The 18409-nt window shown below is 32.7% G+C and overlaps 1 protein-coding gene across 1 annotated transcript; it reads left to right on the top strand.

Annotated features, from left to right (window-relative positions):
* Nucleotides 1–1939: 1939 nt before the first annotated feature.
* On the top strand, nt 1940–13441 carry LOC126842692 (tetratricopeptide repeat protein 12-like). The gene is made up of 6 exons (XM_050579784.1): nt 1940–2025; nt 8182–8426; nt 8488–8685; nt 10123–10271; nt 12814–13057; nt 13119–13441. Exons 2-6 carry the CDS (start codon nt 8378–8380, stop codon nt 13145–13147), a joined length of 669 nt encoding a protein of 222 aa, XP_050435741.1. The 5' UTR covers nt 1940–2025; nt 8182–8377; the 3' UTR covers nt 13148–13441.
* The last annotated feature ends 4968 nt before the right edge of the window (nt 13442–18409 follow it).

Here is an 18409-nt window from a genome sequence, read left to right as displayed (position 1 = left end):
GATACTTAAATGTTTTCTTTCTATCTAAGTCAATGGCGAAGACCATGGAATTTTCGGCCATGTACAAAGTGTGGATCTATAGAGAATTTAAGATTACCGGATTGGGATAAATGTGGCGACTGGCGTAAAAATATATTATCGAGTTGTAAAGTCTGCTAGTCGAAGATACTAATTAATTGAAATTAATTGATTGGCTGTGATACGGTCAATTAGAGAAAGAAAAATGATATTTCCCACCAATTCCGTTAATGTAGATTAACCAATTATAAATGTAAACTGTAATCTTGCATTAAAACTAGTCAAACGACGTTAACATAATAAAAAAATGTTTTTATTTGCTAGAGCAAATAATAAAAGTCATCATGATATACTTTCCAAAAGTAAGCATATTTTTTTTTAACATTTCAACTTTAAATGTATAATAATTATACTCTATAGCTTTACGCTCCGTCAGTGATATTTAATATGTGAATTACTTTCAAAGATTATTATAACGCTCTAGAAAAACAAGATTATGATTATAATTTTTTACTTTCGATACTGGTTAGTAATTACATGCACATGCACCTTATTGGAACAACAAAATCAGTTTCTTAGACGCATTTGAAAGATGAAAAAAAACAAGTTACTAAAAAAAAAAAATACACACGTCCAATATTATTAACTTTTACCATGACATTTGGTTTCGAAGACAGATTAGATACTCTGTACGCCAAAACCTAAGTCCTGAACCTTATTAGGATATTAACTAGGTTACAAATATGTATAATCATTCAAGTATACATTGTGCGTTGACTACTCATTCTTTTAAAACAAATTGGACGAGCACCGATAAGAGCTAACCGATAACTGGACAATTAAAAAGTTGAATGTGTTCTAATATAATTAGTGCCCAGTATTGGTCGTGCTGTAAATGTAAGTAACATATCCATAATTTTCGATCGCTTTAATTTTCACATAATACTTATTCAAATGGTTTTCATTTGCAATGATTATAATTTTTGTCGAGTCAGTCTAAAAAAATGAAACGTGTAAAATAATAAATATGTTCCGTTTTCTTTGGTAACTAACTTTCTTTTTTATTTTAGAGAAATATATTTATGCTAAAGTAAAAAAAAAATGTACCATTAAAACTGATCGTATTGTGAAAAAATGTTTAATTGAATTTAGTTTTTAATGACTTTTCAAAATAATTTGTTTCATTACTTGTTAATTGCAATTAATTTAATATTTTATGCACTTTTTATCCACGATTGCGTTTGTTAGATTGCTTAAACGACTCCATAAAAGTTGTAATTAAGTTTGCTAGTTACTGTATACCGGTTGAGTTATTATTAGATTGACTACTTATAAACCGGTCAAAAAGTTCTTGGTACTAGAAGTTTTTATTTATAAAATATTTCACTTTATAATACAAAGATATATTTGCAGCTAAACTACTATACTGACTTTTTATGTAAATTATGTATAAGAAATTCAAACAAGGTAGGGTGACAATTATACTTACACTGACCACAGTTACGATAATACTATCGTGTCTGTTATTATTAACCTGAACCATAATTAACCAGAGTAGAGTAATTTGATGTCAACTGTTTAAATTACCAATTAAACCATGCAAGTTTTTAATATACATAATATGCAATACCGAACGAGCAGAATACAGTGAAATCGTATATTTTAATGTCAACGGCCCTTTTTTAACGTGTGCACAGAATGTAAACTAAATCTAGTTTTCATGTACTTATTTCCATCAACGTGACACTTGAATTTAAGTTAGCAAGAAGTTGTCGGATTAGTTGTTATTTTTAGCAGCAGCAACAAGCCGTAAGTTTTCATCAATACATTATGTTTTGTTTAAAATATGATTCTATACTTGACGCTACGCGGTATTGGTATATGTACAGGTTTTTAATTTTGCTCTCGTCAACTTTCTAAGATTAGACATTATAGTAGAAACATGCGCGTACAAATTAAGGCTTTCTACGGTTCTGCATATTATATCGGTCACAGAAAGTAATATAGGTAAGTATATTAATTAAAAATGAGTAGGTATATTGTATAAATTAACAACTTAAAAACAAAATCATCTAGCCCGGCTTATGAATAAAAAAAAGTTGACGCGAAAACTGTCTTATTAGTAGTGTTAATCGTATACTTTTACTTAAATGCGAATGTTAATAAACCCACACTGCTATCGAACGTTTAGACTTAAGTAGGTACACTTTGAAAAAAAAAAAAAATTGAAAAATGAAACTGCGCTCGTGTGTCATTCGAAGAGCGCGCGTTAAATTAATATTAAAAATAGCTACTAAAAGTTTTAACATTTCACCGACGAAAACGGTTCAAACTCGTTCTATTACTCGAAAATTGAAGTTTAATCGATTCATAAAAATTCCCAGTAAGTAATTTCCAGTAATACACGCCGTGTAGAAGGTAGTTACCGTCGAAGGTAGTTACCGGATAGATATCACCTCCATAACAATTGTGCAAAATATGTGCATCGGTTGCCGTTAAAAATGACTTTTCGCTAAAATACAAAACCCATAACAAAAAATTAATTGCCGGAATTGCCAACGTCGATGGCGCAGTATAATAATTCATACGATTGAAACTTTTTTTTTTCTTCCTTTAAACTCTCATCATGATTACACGATTCGAGATTGGGGGTTAGCGAAAACGACTTATCACTGTCAAATACCCTAAACCGGCGACCGCCTTTTTTTTTTAATCCTTAACTATACTTTTTTTGTACGCGGTTAGCAAATTACCGTCGGATCGTATCGAGACGTGTCAACCACCAGCCGTCGTATTAAATCGAGAAAATCGGTTTTTAGCCCATTTGCGACTTAATATAGTTACCGTTCGATTGCAAAAACAAAAAAATATATCCAACTACCGCACACGTTATGTCAACACACGACGACTTTTGTGCATATAACGAGGCAACATGCGGCATCGCTAGACGTCGAAGAGTGCACGCGAAGAAGAATGACACTTAGTCTAAAATGACACATAGTTTAAAACGGAATTTTCGTGTGGAGTTTGCCCGGCCTGTGGAAACAGTTGGCCGCGCTGTAAACGTTTGCCAGTAAGTGATGTTGTTGCGAACGGCCGTTTCCTTGGCTCTTGTAAACGCTATTTGGTGTACACGAGGCAGTGTGTAACGTGATTTATTGTTAGGAGATGGTGGTAATTTTGGTATTTTTTTTTTTTATTCCATAAAACTCGCCTACGAGTCAAATGAGTTTTAATTGATCGAAAACACACACACGCACGCACACTATACAAATACTTGGACGGGAAATTGAACCCTAGCGATAGCCCAATTATTGGAGCCGTGCGGCAGGATTACGGCGATGGGTACATCCCAACTGTTTCTCATAATATTAATTTCCCTGTACGGTTTGAGCTGTTTATCGGACATTTAAAGTTTAAAATTCAATGAAGCGCGCGTACAATTAACTGCACAACAGAAGGTCCTGGCACGTGGCGCGCGTCTCGTTACACAAATATTAGTTCTACCGCGTGTTGTATAGGGAGAAACATACATAGTTGTGTGCTGCAGCACCTGGTTGGAAATTGCCAATTGGGATTATGATAGTTTTGTTGGTACCAACGTGGTGGACGCATAACAGCCAACTGTTTGTACCAAGTGTTTTTAATTCATTTACATTTCGATTAGGTACGGAGGACGTCCGGTCTAAAGCAAACAAAGCATAACTACCAAAAAAATATCACACAACAAAGTGGGTGCCGTCAAATTCCAAATGTATCTCTAGCCGTCTACAGATACCAAATGTAATATTTTCTATAATACTACATATAATTATATTATAGTATGTTCGCAACACGTGTCTGGTGTACTAAACTGAACGTGAGGATTGGTATCTGCAACGCTCATATAAAGCGAACGAAATACATGCAAGTGAAAACATACACAAAAGTATGATACCGTTAAAACACGTGCCTTGGACATAGCAAACTACCCGTAGGCGACCTCTCGTAGGCGATGAATTTGTATTAGATCAATAAAAAAACAGAATCTAAGCTGTTTCGAAATACGCGTTGAAATGATGCGCTTCTTGACAATTACAATGACAGAGCGTGAGTGGCAAAAACAAACTTCATTGTTTGCACTCTGTTGACAGTTTAAAGGCCGCTTATTGCCGGCAAAACTGTATTATGTATGTGATTCATGGTATTTGCCTACGGTTTTTGGAAAGTATGTATTTTTAAATCTATGCAACAGCTGAAACTGTTTTTATTCATTATTTAAAAAAAAAATACAATACACCCAAGACTTGCTTGCTAACCCCTTGAGTGAATTTGCCGTTTGTTAACGAGCCAAGTATGAATGAATCGTGCAGTGTTTCAAGTTATGTAAGCAAAGTACTGCTATTCGTTGGAACATTGAATAAAACATACAACTTGTTCCAAGGCTATAATTAAACGTAATATTTTTTTTGTTGTGTTTGTATACAGTTTTCCTCATTATATTTAAATCGACGAATATACTATAGTTTCATACATTTTCAGGCCCGTGTATAATAGTATTAGCCCATTGTTTTAGAACATAATATACCTACTATCTACCTACTGGCGGTAGATTGGCCAAAACGATTAGGAGATAATAACAATGTGTGAGAACTATAAATTATAGTAGCTGCCTAACGTCAAAAATGAAATGTTGTGAATATAATTGAAATAATTTAGTTTTTTTTCCACTTGTGTGAGGTAATAGTAACGAAAAAGTAGATGATTTTGCAAAGGTTAATAAACACCAAGTATAAAACTATAAAACTTTCATACATTATTTAATAAATTACACTCGATCCCAAAGACTATGACACGTTTGTGACAATTACGGCCCTAGCAAAAAGGCTATCGCAAAAATGATAATACACAGGACAATACGGCACTTTTAATAGGAAGTAGGAACAGAAATAGCAATTTACCTACCTATTACCTTGCCGAGGATTTGTTCATGGCGTTCAAAACTTTTGTAGATCTGAATTGAATTCGATCGACATAAAACGTTTGCGTTTCACGTGCCAGAGTTATTATGTATAAAAAACAGCGTAGATTGTTATTTGTGCTCGTTGATTTGGAATTGGCTGCGCGTGATTTATGTTCATTTCTTACACTTTTCCCGTGTAAATATCTTATACTTACAACATTCTATTTTGGTACCAGATCATTACGTTTTAAAAACATAAGTCTCGTCGTCAGTGTTTGATTGTGCAAGTATACTGTGTGTAAGAAAAATACGGAAAAGCATATTATTTATTATCACCCACGCGAGTCTTAAAGATTTTCCCAAAATAATATCTTTTAAAATGCATGACCCAAATTCACAAGATAAATTTATCCTATGGACAGTACAAAAACAAGATTTTTTAAATTAATCCATTAAAACAGTAACCAGCCTCGGTCCAAGGTGTACAGAAGACTGAAGAGGTACCTATTGTGTAAAGCGTGCGAAAGCGGTCGTTGGGGTCGGATGCACGGCCGGCACTCATCTATTAATTTCCAAAGGGCACAAAATATAATATTCGACATTGTTTTGTTGGATAAAACAAAAACACTGATTTAATAGTCGAGCCATATTTTATTGTTGTAAGCTACACAGCGCAATTCGCGTTTTTAAAATTAATATTTCGGTTACAATAAATCGGTCCAACTATGTTACAAGCACATTATCGTTTTCTAAAGGGGTCTCCTCTACCTTGCCTACTCTGACGGGAGCATATCGCCAACTTCTGGATTGGCTTTAGTTTACATAATGGGCAAGGTCTTACCCGCGTTTATTGATATTTTATCGGAAAAATTAGCTTTTCCGTTGGACAGTTGAGCCGATAGACTTTTTTTTTTTACCGTCAGCTGCAGGATTGGTCGGAACTAAAGTACCTAATATAATACGTCTCCGGGGATTCGTTTGGTCGCAAAACTTCCACCGTAGACACGCGTGCAATTGATTAAATCCATTACAAGGGTATTGTGCATATGGCCACGTGAAACGCCCGTTGACCAACAAATTGGTAACTTGACCCCCGATACCGTGTTTTACAAGGTCCGGATCCGAAAACGGCTATTTCGCTATTTGTCATCGCCAATTGCTCGACCACAATGTTAACCTAGGTAGGTGACAAACTAACCTACACGCATTTCGATAAGCTATATTAGGTAAATATAGCTTATTTAGCGCCAACAATGGTCAACAGACATATGTAATACAATAGATTTGTACCAATACCATAATAAACATTTTTAAGTTATAATAATAATGTTATGTGTATGATAAAAATCGAGTCTAAAATCGTATTTAGGTACGTGAAATAAAGATGAAGAAAGAAAAGAAAGTAAGCTGCTGAAAACACTTAAGGGAAACAACAGGTTAGAGATTCGTTTGATGTTAATAAAATAAGATGAAAAAACAGGTAGGGAAAGTAATAATTATTATTTATAATTAATATGTTAATTTATTTATAAATTAAATATACATATTTGTTTTAAGGAAATATTCGAGCTGTACACTATTATACGAAAAAATATCGTTTAATGAATATAAAAAAAATAAAAGTAAATGGAAATCTACAGGAACGTGTTCGACAAAAAATCTAATTTAAATTTGTCTCAGCAATGACTTTTTAACCATTATTAAATTTGTATTGTACTACATTGTATTGTACAATGTAGTATGCAGTTTCGCCGAAAAGGATTATTTGTTTATAACCGATTTCATCACAGCCCCAAAACATGCGCGAAAAAAGTTTATACCGTCTCTCAATGTCAAAGCCGTATCTAAAATAGGGCAAACCGTGAAATTTCACACAGAAGGTTATTCGGCAGCGTTCGGTTCACTTGACTTTATTTGAGTGCCATATAAAAAAATAATTGATTTTACCAATCAATCAATCTAGAGGCTCAACAGTGATATAGTTAATAAAATTATATTATTCTGATAATTTTCTATACAGTCATATAGGTTTTACAGTCTTAAAAACGTATACAATACCATTTGCACGGCGAACGTAACAAATTACAAGTATTTTGTATATTTTAACTCGTTAGATATTTTTCAATTTTCAAAAATAGTGTACTTGTACGTTTTTCTATCGTTGTCGTAAAACATTCAAGCGTACATTTAAAAAAAAAACTTGATGTGTTCCGTTAATTTTTATTGTCTTTTTTTATATTTACTACTTATGTTACTATCATAAAATTGTAAGTTCTATCATTCAATGTTTTATTTGACACAAGTCACATACTCCCAGTAACACGTTTGTGTGTAAACTATTGATGATGCGTCCATGATGTAATATTCATTGTGAAATAATTTGCAAATACATTTTCAGGTGTCTCTTTAATTACATACATTGCACGGTCGTAGAAAATCATTACTTAACTATAAGTCGTCGTCAATATGTTTTTTTTTTTTTTTTTTTGGACACAGTGTCGTTTTGAAAATGCTACTCGAGCCGCTCGATAAAAAAATATATAAAGGGCTCAATTATGACTTTGCGAAACGTTTTTAATGGTTGATTTACAACGCGAGAAAAAGGTGATAAAACTATAATAACAATATGATAAATACCCAATTAACATTTTCCCGAAAAGACCACAAAGTGTTCATTTTTTTTTTTTTTAATTCGGTTATCCGATATATAATATAATATCATCACACTACAATGTATTACACGGACTTGTGATGTTATGCACGTGTACTTACTTAGTTACCAGGGCACGGTACTTACAGGCTACAGGACAGTTTTGCAAATAAATTTTCTGCCGTAAACTGGTATACAATAATATAACGTTGGCCATGTTACATAAGACGTTCATTATAGGCGTGTTGACATTGTTAATTTGTTACAATTACCGTGTCTGGTATAGTTTTGGTTCATTAATAAATTCGACTCTTATCGTTGCGTACAACGCGTTCGCGTTTCGCTAATAAAAATCTATGGCAAACTGCCATTTAGAAACTTGTACAAACTGTACACTATATTAAGATAGTATGTATATTATTATGAATCATCGACTTTTAGCTTTCAATTCCTAACAAACCGCAAGCCGGTATTAGATTGTTAATATTATTATCTGCCGTTATTTTAGAATGTTCCCAGGTAAGCGTAAATCGTACATAGTTCATAATATATAGTGTGTCTTTAAACACAGGATAACAGACAGTCGGTGGAGAGAGCTTAGTCATCAACTTGCCTGGTAACGGCATAACAAGTATTATCAATAATTTTGCTATGGCGACTGTTTAGTCGCAAACACGTTAAATATGCGTTTCAAGTTCAAAACCGAATTTACATACTTCATTTTCTAAACACTATCATAAGGTTCTAACCTATAGCGTTGGCAAATCATGCAAGACGAAGACTTTGAGGAGTCGATGCGCAAAGTGAACCTCATCGGTAAACGATACTACAATACCGTATTGTTTATTATTCCTTTGTGAAATTTCTCGTGTCGTAGGCGGCATAATTAAAGACTTGGGATCCAAGGACGAGAGCAAGGCTCGTTTGGGTCTGCGACGTGCAGAAGAGTTGTTGGGCGACGGCGACAAAACGTGGGACGAAGCTTCTTTGAAAACAATTCAGAACGGCACTCAAATCAACCGAAAGGCGTTCGAGGACTTGGACAAGCCCAAAGATCAAGTCCCGTCAGATGCAGGTATAAACAAGTTAATCGATAAGTAAATATATTTTTATCAACCATCAAATTATTTCTATAAAACCCAATGTACAATTATTGTACTATGGTTTTGTACTCCAAAACTAAAACGTCATCCGAATCCGAATCGGTTTCTTTTCTTCTATTATTATTATTATTATAATTATAATACTTAGCACTCGACCAATCGATTTCGACTGTTGTAATCGATAATTAATATTCGAGTGTCAAAGTATTTTAGTCGGTGATTATTTCAACATTTCCGGTTAGGTCTTAACTATAGTCAGAGTTCTCTAGCTTCATGTGTGTTTATAGCGTACCTATAACCCATTGTGCTTATGTAACTATGTCGTTTAATTATTATAGTCATTGGTAATCGCACAATGATACTAAGAGAATACTCTATTCTCGTCGCCCAGCCATTGTACTATTATGCACGTAGGTCTAACGTTGCGTCCAAGTCCGATTAGTTAATTTTTGCGAAATGTTTTTTTTTTTGAAATTTCATTGTTAATTGTCATTATGCTATTATAATACCTACACACGATGTGTGTGCACAGACCCGTCGCTTGCGTTACTATAGTGATTTATAATAAAACATAAAATCAATCGCACCGTGTGCTTTCTATGTTGCCCAAATAGAAGGTATTGCGCACATATGTAGGCCAATATAACCTACTTGGACATCAAACCGACTGTTTTAAAATATGTATTAGAAGAATACCTTTTATGACCGCTGCAGAACCATATTATTCTATCCCTAAATAACAGTCAAGTAGTCAAACTTTTCGTCTGCTTATAAAATATTTCCCCCATTTATATATGTATATATTTGTATTTTAGGGCTTTAGGGGTGGTCCTACGTCGCTTGTGTGCTATTCCACTATATGGGTAGATGGTAGATGTTATGGGGCCCGAGAGTGTACATTGGCAAATAGAACATATTTTCCGTTCAAAAATCGTTTTTATTTTATTTTTTAGTCTCGATGATGTCGAACTGAAAAGGAATTGGATTTATAATGATGGGTCCTTTTTTTTCAGTTGATTTTTTACAGTGGACCAGACCGACGACCGGGATTTGATCCCTCGTGCTATTATGGTTTTTCAGCGCGTAAATTGCTCGCAGTTATAATTTTGCTGACCGGTATATATATTTTTTTATCATCACCAAATCCTCCAATTTCAACCGTTTTCTACCTCTACTTTTATTTTTTTCATAATTTTTATCGCTGTAAGCTCAATTATTGCGCCCAACCTATATAAACGGTAATATTTTGCGTTAGAATAAAAAAAACCTTTACCTTTTTATTATTAAAAACATAACTGATCCTTATCCGGATAAGTGTAGGTGCAGATTGATGGAATGCATCAACACATTTACTTACACTGCCAACTTCATACTATTTAATACAGAGCTTTGCGTTTTTGTTATTTCAGCCGGTTTTATGGCTTACGTGGAAAGAGATGCGAAACAGAGAGCCGAAGCCAAGAAAAAAGAAATCAAACAGTCAGATTATTTGAAGTCTATGGGAAACAACGAGTATAGAAAACAGAATTACGAAAAGGCTTTGATTTATTACAATCAAGTAAACATGATACCGTATTGATACGACTTACAGTTTATGTCTTAACCTATATTTACTGATGTTATACCATCTCGCTAATTTATGGGAAACTTCAAAACACGTTTACAATGATATTTTGTGCCGGCTTTTCGTCGAATCTCCATACTGGATTCCGTGACAATCTCGTCAAGTGACGGCTTGTGGCGATTGATTGTACCGTTTTTAAATTGTATTATTATTTGTGCAATCTCCGTGTCCGTGTAAATACTTAAATACTATTATGATTACTTATCGATCGAGCGGCACAGTCGAATCGACGGTAATTCAACTTTGGACTTGCGTGCGTCCAAACTTTGCCGAGATATACCTGAAATGACTTAAGGTCCCGGGGGACGACTTCAGTATTCATTTCGTTCTCGATGTGGAAAATATGTAATACAAGTTTTAACCGGTGTAAACACACAGGATTTCTCATTAAAAATTCAATGTGACACTCAGCGTGCCGCCGATTCCCTAGCCGAGTCAATCGCTATAGCTATATAGGTAGATGGGAAATTGCATTTCAGTTAAATAAAAAATACATGTATTATCAAAAATATAACAGTACCGAAGTATCATTTATGTATCAGTTATAAGGTTCAGTAACCGGGTCATTATGTTATGTTATATAACGCATGGAAATGAAAATTTAAAAATAAAATAGTACAATAATTATTATCAGGCATAACCTGTATGGTTTAAAATTGTATTGACCGATATTATTTGAGACGGTGAGCAACAGTAGCAACTAACTCACAAAAATGTTACCACGTTAATTTTTTTATTTACACTGTTCTAGGTCCAATAAACATTTTTCAAAGTTTTTCCATCTAGTGGATAATAAAAAAAATATTGCTGCATTAAAATATTTTCAATTCTAAATGAAATTGTACTATTATTTTAATTTTTCAATTTTTGCGGGTAACTGCCACCCACTGTTGCGCTCACCGGCCACCGCCTCATTTAATTTATTCATAAAGGCTGTAAGGGTCACGCCTATTAGAAAAATACGAATGTTCATAAAACGAATGAAATCGTTTTTAAACTATGTATTTACATTTTTTAGTAATGACTTGATGTTGCCAAAAAGTACGTATTTTCAATATGAATACCTGTGTATTTATCATGTCGGACTCTTCAGTTCTCAAACGCTCACAACTACTGAATCAGTAAACGCTGTTTAATTACATATTTCATTAAAAGTCGAAGTAAACAATATATTGTTTTAAACAATTACAAAAATTGACATACCCAACAAAAACTAAACATTTAAGCGCTCAACTCCTTTTACATAGTGTATCATATATATATCTAATACGGAACGTTTATTTACATACGAACTTACTTTGATTATACTAATTAATTAATTAATTAAGAGTTTTGCGCATTCCTATATAGTAATTAGTACCCACAATAATAATAATATGGTTTACACCGTTCGAAAAATAAACACGTCTTGTAATTAATAAAAAATAACAATCCATTATTACTTATTATCGTACATTCAAGTACCGTTATGATATTTTTATTATAGAGCCTATCTATAAAATGCCTCATTATTATATTCATTTTAAACAAACTGCGCAAAATCACATTTTTGTTTTATGACTTGTTTACAACAGTGTATACTTCAAACATACTTAGTATACTCATAATCTCGAGATATGGAGCAGTGTAACGCGGATAAACCAATAAACATTAACAATTCGGAATGTAACATACCGTGTAATGCGCAAGTATAGTCCATCAGTTACTGCTGATATTTATTACTAAAAATATTAGTTAAAGATTAAACCCAAAGTACATCAACACGGGGTGCGCACAAACCATTACACGAAAAATGTCACAAATATTAAATTTGTTTTTAATAAATAAATAAAAATTAACTGTCCGACGTCAATGAAAAATATCCAATATCAATCAATGTAAAATTGAATACAGATTTAGAGAAAAAAAAATGTTTGTTGTTGGTACATTTTCATTTTTAGCCCAAAGTTTCCCGGGATCCCGACTTCCAATTTATACTTCGACTTGTTCAGAACTTGACATAAAATTGTAATTGAACAATAAAAAAAAACAGTACTTAATCTTAGTCGGGGGTACTTACTATATTTTAATTTTAGAGGGACATCAACTTATTAATTTTAAATCATTAAATACACGGGTCAATACTGTTTTATTTATTTGTTCTTTATCTTGGAATTGTAATTTGTGAATAGTATACAAAAATCACTTGTACCCCTTTTGATTCGATGATTAGTGAACAGAAAAGTTTACTTGTCACTGTGATGGCATTTACAGATTTACTTACTAGCTTTGTAATAATATGGTTACAAGGTACACTTTTAAACTATTCTTGTTAATTCAACGGTTGGGTATTTGTTTTGGGATTATTCGTGGATAATTAACGTTCGATTGTGGTTGTTAGATTTAACCAAAGATCACTTGTTCTAAAAAAACAAACTTGCCTAATTTGATCTCCTACCTTTTTGTTTTTAACGTTTATTAATTTAAATTTGTTCAGGCTATCGACGTGCGCAAAGACAGTTGTTTGTTGTACAACAACCGGGCTTTGACGAAAATCAATTTGGGCCTGATGGACGAGGCGATTGACGACTGCGACAAGGCTTTACGCATTAACGAACGGTCGCTGAACGCCATGCTGTACAAAGCGGATGCCTTATGGGGGTTAGGAGACTCGGATGCTGTCAAACAGTTGTTGGATGAAGCTCTTGCCGGCCATCCGGACAAACAGCAACGGATACTAGGTAAAACGAATCAGTTTTCAGCATCGATGGACGAATTAATGATGGATAATTTTTTCTTTAGATTTCCAGAAAAAATTCAGTTACCGTTAGAGAGACAATTTTCACCAAACTACTATACTCTGCCGGGATGTTATCGACGGAATTAATATTTAAAATATTATATAATTACAACTTTTTCGTTCTCACGCGGTTAAATAAAACGCTACCGATCGTTAGGTGGTTATGAAGAAAAAAAACGTAGGTACAGATTCGGTTCGCAAAACCTCTTTTTTTTTTTTTGTGAAACTATTGTGTTTTGGTACGCGATCATACCTACGATACGATTTGTATCTACTGGTGTTATCCCGAGTGTGTAATAACGTAGGTGTACAATAAAACTGAAAATAAAATAACAATTATTATTATTATTTTATTACCGGCATTGGTTTGTTGTACCTACTTATTGTACAGTCGTGTGCGTGTATAATGTGTAACGTAATATATCGGAGAACTATCTATAATAAAAACGCATTTAATCGAAGAATGGAAGAAGAAATACATTTGACAGCGCACAAAATATATATTATCACTGCTATTATACAAATTGCAACGATCCGTTTAAACAGAATAAAACACCGTCGACGTCCAAGTGACATTCGAATTTCCTTGTCATATTTTGTGGTCTGTCAATAGAAAACGAGATTGATAAAAATCTGTTTCTCGTCAATTGACGAAACGGATAACATCCCAAAATTCATCGGACAAATAAAATACACGGAGATATTACAAATTGAATAAGACAACCACCCCCCCAATCGAAACAGTTTATTAAGTGCGCGACACTTGAGGAATAGCCGAATAGTAAAATAAAGAGTTATTACTATTAGTATATTCTGTATTGACTAGGGCGTGCGGACAGGATCAATTGTCGGTTAATTGTATTGGACGACAACGGCGCATATGGCCCCGTTAATTTGATAATTTATGGTGGAAACGGTTATAACGAAGACAAATTGTTGACGTTATTATTAGCTCAAAATGCATGAATATATTTTATGCGCAATTTAAAACAATTGAAAAAAAAAAATGAATTCAATTCAGCGAGACACGAGGTGTATGCCCGATTAATTGTTAAACTCGTTTGAGAAGACAAATTATGACTTTTATTACTGCGATTTATATCTATGCGTTCACCAACCGGACATCATTTATCTAAAATCTTAACACTCATTATGTCATTCGTTTATTCTACTAATGATACTGGTAAATAATAATTATTTATGCTTGTTTATCGAACTACGATCGATACGCTTATAATAATTTATCACTGTGTTAAGTCACACGCTGCGATATAATATTCGCGTCCAGTGACGGTAAACATATTATTCTAGGTAATTCTACTATAATTGCTTACAATCGCTAATTGATAGCCCGGCGACGGATTTCAACTTGCATAATTAAAATATACATTCTTATTGTGTAAGTCCAAGTCATTCCGAGTATAACGCGAGCATGCGTCCGGAATTTTATAATACTCAATAGCCCAAGTTTGTTCTGAACAAAGATTATTCGGTCTTGCTACTGCCGTTTTTGTAGTTTTAGGTTTTATTAAAATTCTCGGGGCGTTGAACTTCCATACTTTCAATCATTAACCTTCGCGGACTAAAACAAAAGTTGAATTGCAAATACAACTCTTTTTTTTTTTTTGTCGGTTTTTTATACTTCAGGATCTGTTTGAACGTTCCGTCTTTTTTTTTTTAAATAGTTTTTAAACTTTAAATAACACATTTCAAAAGTTAAGAGGTAATTAAAAATATTTCCTTCGAACACGCGACTTTTAATTAATTCTGGGAACCACTAGTTCTACGTTCGACTTGGCAGTGGCAAACCACATTTCATAACATCCAAAAGTAGGTGCCGTCGTCGTTTTATTATAATAATAACAGCTTTAGTTTGTAACTATTTTGAAGTTGAACACGTATACTGGAATCTACTGCAGTTGCCAAATGATTTAAAAAATTCATAATCATGTTTTTTTTTTAGCACAGTACAAATATATGAATTTATTGTTGAGACGAGTGATTTACTCGAAATAGCAGTCATAGTTGAAATTCCACTGTTAAGGGATTAATGGGAGAACATATTATATTAGTGTTCTTATATAATGGCCTAATACTAAAAAAAAAAAAAAATATAATATTTAAAATTTAAAGCGAAACTCAAGGTCTATTTTCTGTATCGTGTTTGACAGTAGTTACTAGTTGGGTATAATATAGAAGTAACAATAGTAGTTTTCCTCTAAAATAAATTAATCCCACATAAAAATAATTAAAATTAAAAATAAAACGAAATAACTTTTTACCGGATTAATTAAAACTCTAATTACATTCATGTTCAGCAGTGGCCAGTGTATGATAATTATATTTCCTGGTTTTATCATTACAACTAAAAAAAATTTAAAGCAGTTTTGGTAAAAAAAACTGTTTGATTTTAATGCCGTTTTCAGCCTAATAATGTTTTACCTTCTGTACTTCCAACAGTAAACGTCATTACAAATTAATAAAAAAAAATCAAACCGAATATACAATTCACTTAAAGTAGAAATAAAAAATATAAAATAAAACAGTTAACCTGTATAAAATAAAAAAACGGCATTTTTTTTATGGCGTATCCATTAACAGTTTTTTCATTACAAATAAAACAAATGTAAAATATTTTAATTTGTTTTTCGAACGCTAAAATGTGTTACACTTAGATAAATAATAAACATTTTCAAATAGGTTAAGCTGTTAATAATATTGACTTAACCTTTTTACGTATTATTTTTAATCTGTACTTGAACAGAATTTTACCAACTGAACAATTATGCGATAATATCACTTCTTCCATACACACTTCATACACACATCTACCGACCAACCGAAATGTTTATTTGGTTAAAACACAAATCTAGGTAAAGACTATAGGTAGTAGGTACAAGATGTACGAAAAGCGATTACTATCAACAAATTTGTTTCATTCATATACTATTAACTATTGATCGTATAAAAGGTATTTTTCTTAATAGTGTCTTGTGAAAATCGTAAATCTAAGTTAATCATAATTTATAGCATTTAAAAATAGTAAACACTAATATTACTTAATTAGTAAATATTATTTTTTTTATCACGAGCGTAGTTATTAAATCATAATGCAATATATTATTACTAGTCGATTTTATAAAAAAATTAACTTCTCACTTTTGAGTAAGGCAAATTGCATTTTCAAAGACGGGAGATAGGTCCTCAATTAATAGTTTAGTTACTCGGTTGTTACTTCCAATCTCAGTTCGACTGTGACGGTATTAATTCAGTGTAAAGATAGCAAAAAAAATTCCAAATTATATTATAAAGGTGTATAATAAAAGGTCCACTCTTAATTAATGATTACAATACAGTACACAGTATGGTTTTTACATTTTATAGAAACATTTAATTTTTTCGTACAGTGCCATTCAATTCGTAGAGTTAACCACGGAACTACCTAACATTTTCTGTCCCTCGTCGGTTTTCGACTAAAGGGTAAGTCGTAAATCTATTTATTGCAGGTATAGCGTGCACACTTTCATTTAGCTTTTAATAAAACGCACGGCGACACTCGGCTTAGTCGATTACACCAACACGCGATACCACGACCGCACTATGTACTGTATTTATAGGGTGATTTCGGTATAATAATGTGTAATACCAAAATTAGAAAATATAATCTACTTATGTGTAATGTGCTGCCCTAGGCCTTCAGAAGGTCCAATCCGGATTTTCGACCATAACTGCCATACTTGGGATATTAAATATACATTTACTTATCGCGTAATAGGATTTATACCGCCCATTACCTCCAGTGTACCCAAATTTAACCGGTGTAACTACAGTATAGAGGATAACGCAAAAATCGCAACCCTTTTGCGAAAATAAATCATTTCAGTGTATTGTTTAAAAGTCGGCAAGTGCGAGAGCGAGGACCTTTTTTGAACCGGAGGTACGGTATTTTATAAGAACGGGGAAGAAGTATTCGTTTGCCAAGAACAAAGCCAGTGGATTAATTACTTTCATAACTATATAAATATCTATATATATAGGTTCTCTCTCTAATTTAGGTCTCTCTAACGTGACATTTAATTAACACGCTAAAATCCGTTTCGAATCCGTTAAGATCACGTTCTGTGTAACAATGATAATAATAGTTTTAAGGTGCCGTCAAAGAGTACGATAACGGCCTTTATATAATTAACCCTTTATTTATGTCCCGGGATACTCAGTTAAAAGGTTATTAAATAAATTAATTATTTTAATTTTGTTCAGTTGCACTTGCCTCGTTTAAATGCAGTTACCCCGCTTTACATATTTATTTTTCCTTTTTCCTTATGTTTGGTGGAAATTACTGCGAGTAAAATATTTGATTGAGTTTTTTTTTAAATAATTATTAAATTAGTAAGATTTACTGAAATATATTTGTATTATTGTTATTTAATTTCCTGACAAAACAATATGATTATGTAAACATACTTTAATAATATTAAAGATATGCTAACATTTATTATGAAATACTATTAAAATATGTAATTTTTGTACAGTAAGCCTGTTTTGCCCACTTTTGTTTTTTTGTAGGGGAGGGGTAGAAGTTGAGGATTACAGTAAAAAATAATGTGTGTCCGAATTTTCATAATTTTTTCAGTGTACTATAATAAGTACTGGAATAGTTATTGAAACAATAAAATATATTTAATCGTTACCGAATGTAGTACCCGAATTTGGCTCATACAACTGAGCGTGCATTTTTAATATAATATCTATAATAAGATTTCAACCTAATAATGAATGCAACGTGCATTAAATGTTTTTTTAGCCGCTACAACATGTGTGCACTGCAAATGGTAGGTAGCAACAATGTGTTATTGTGCTCCGTTTAGAAATTAAAGATATATAAAAAATGTGATTAAAAAAATATTATTCCAATCATAATAATAATTAATTAGCGAACCGCATATATGTAAATTAAACAACCAAAGTAATTAACTAACAGCTAATTATATATTATTAACGTGTCGGGTTTTTATACTTAAGACAAGGAACGCGGTTAAAACCATAAGTCAATTATACTGAGAAAAAAAGGAACGCTCCACGGTTATTTGATTATAACGGTTATTGCTGTAGTATCAAATCTGAAATAAAGCAGGATAGAAGTTAGAATAATAATAATTATCAGATTATCACTAAATTATTCAAATTTCTACTTGTTGGAATGGCAATACCGTTTTCTTTTTTTTATTATTATGCGGACTGTATGCATAATGTTAATTTTTGATTGCGTCTATTTGGTACTGCAGCCATTGCC

Source organism: Adelges cooleyi, unplaced genomic scaffold (genome assembly GCF_023614345.1).
Source record: "Adelges cooleyi isolate 19-005CV unplaced genomic scaffold, UGA_ACOO_1.1 ACOO_flye_CR_arks_rails_tigmint_CR_PRNA_574, whole genome shotgun sequence".
Classification (NCBI taxonomy): domain Eukaryota; kingdom Metazoa; phylum Arthropoda; class Insecta; order Hemiptera; family Adelgidae; genus Adelges; species Adelges cooleyi.
This window is presented reverse-complemented; position numbering and strand designations above follow the sequence as displayed.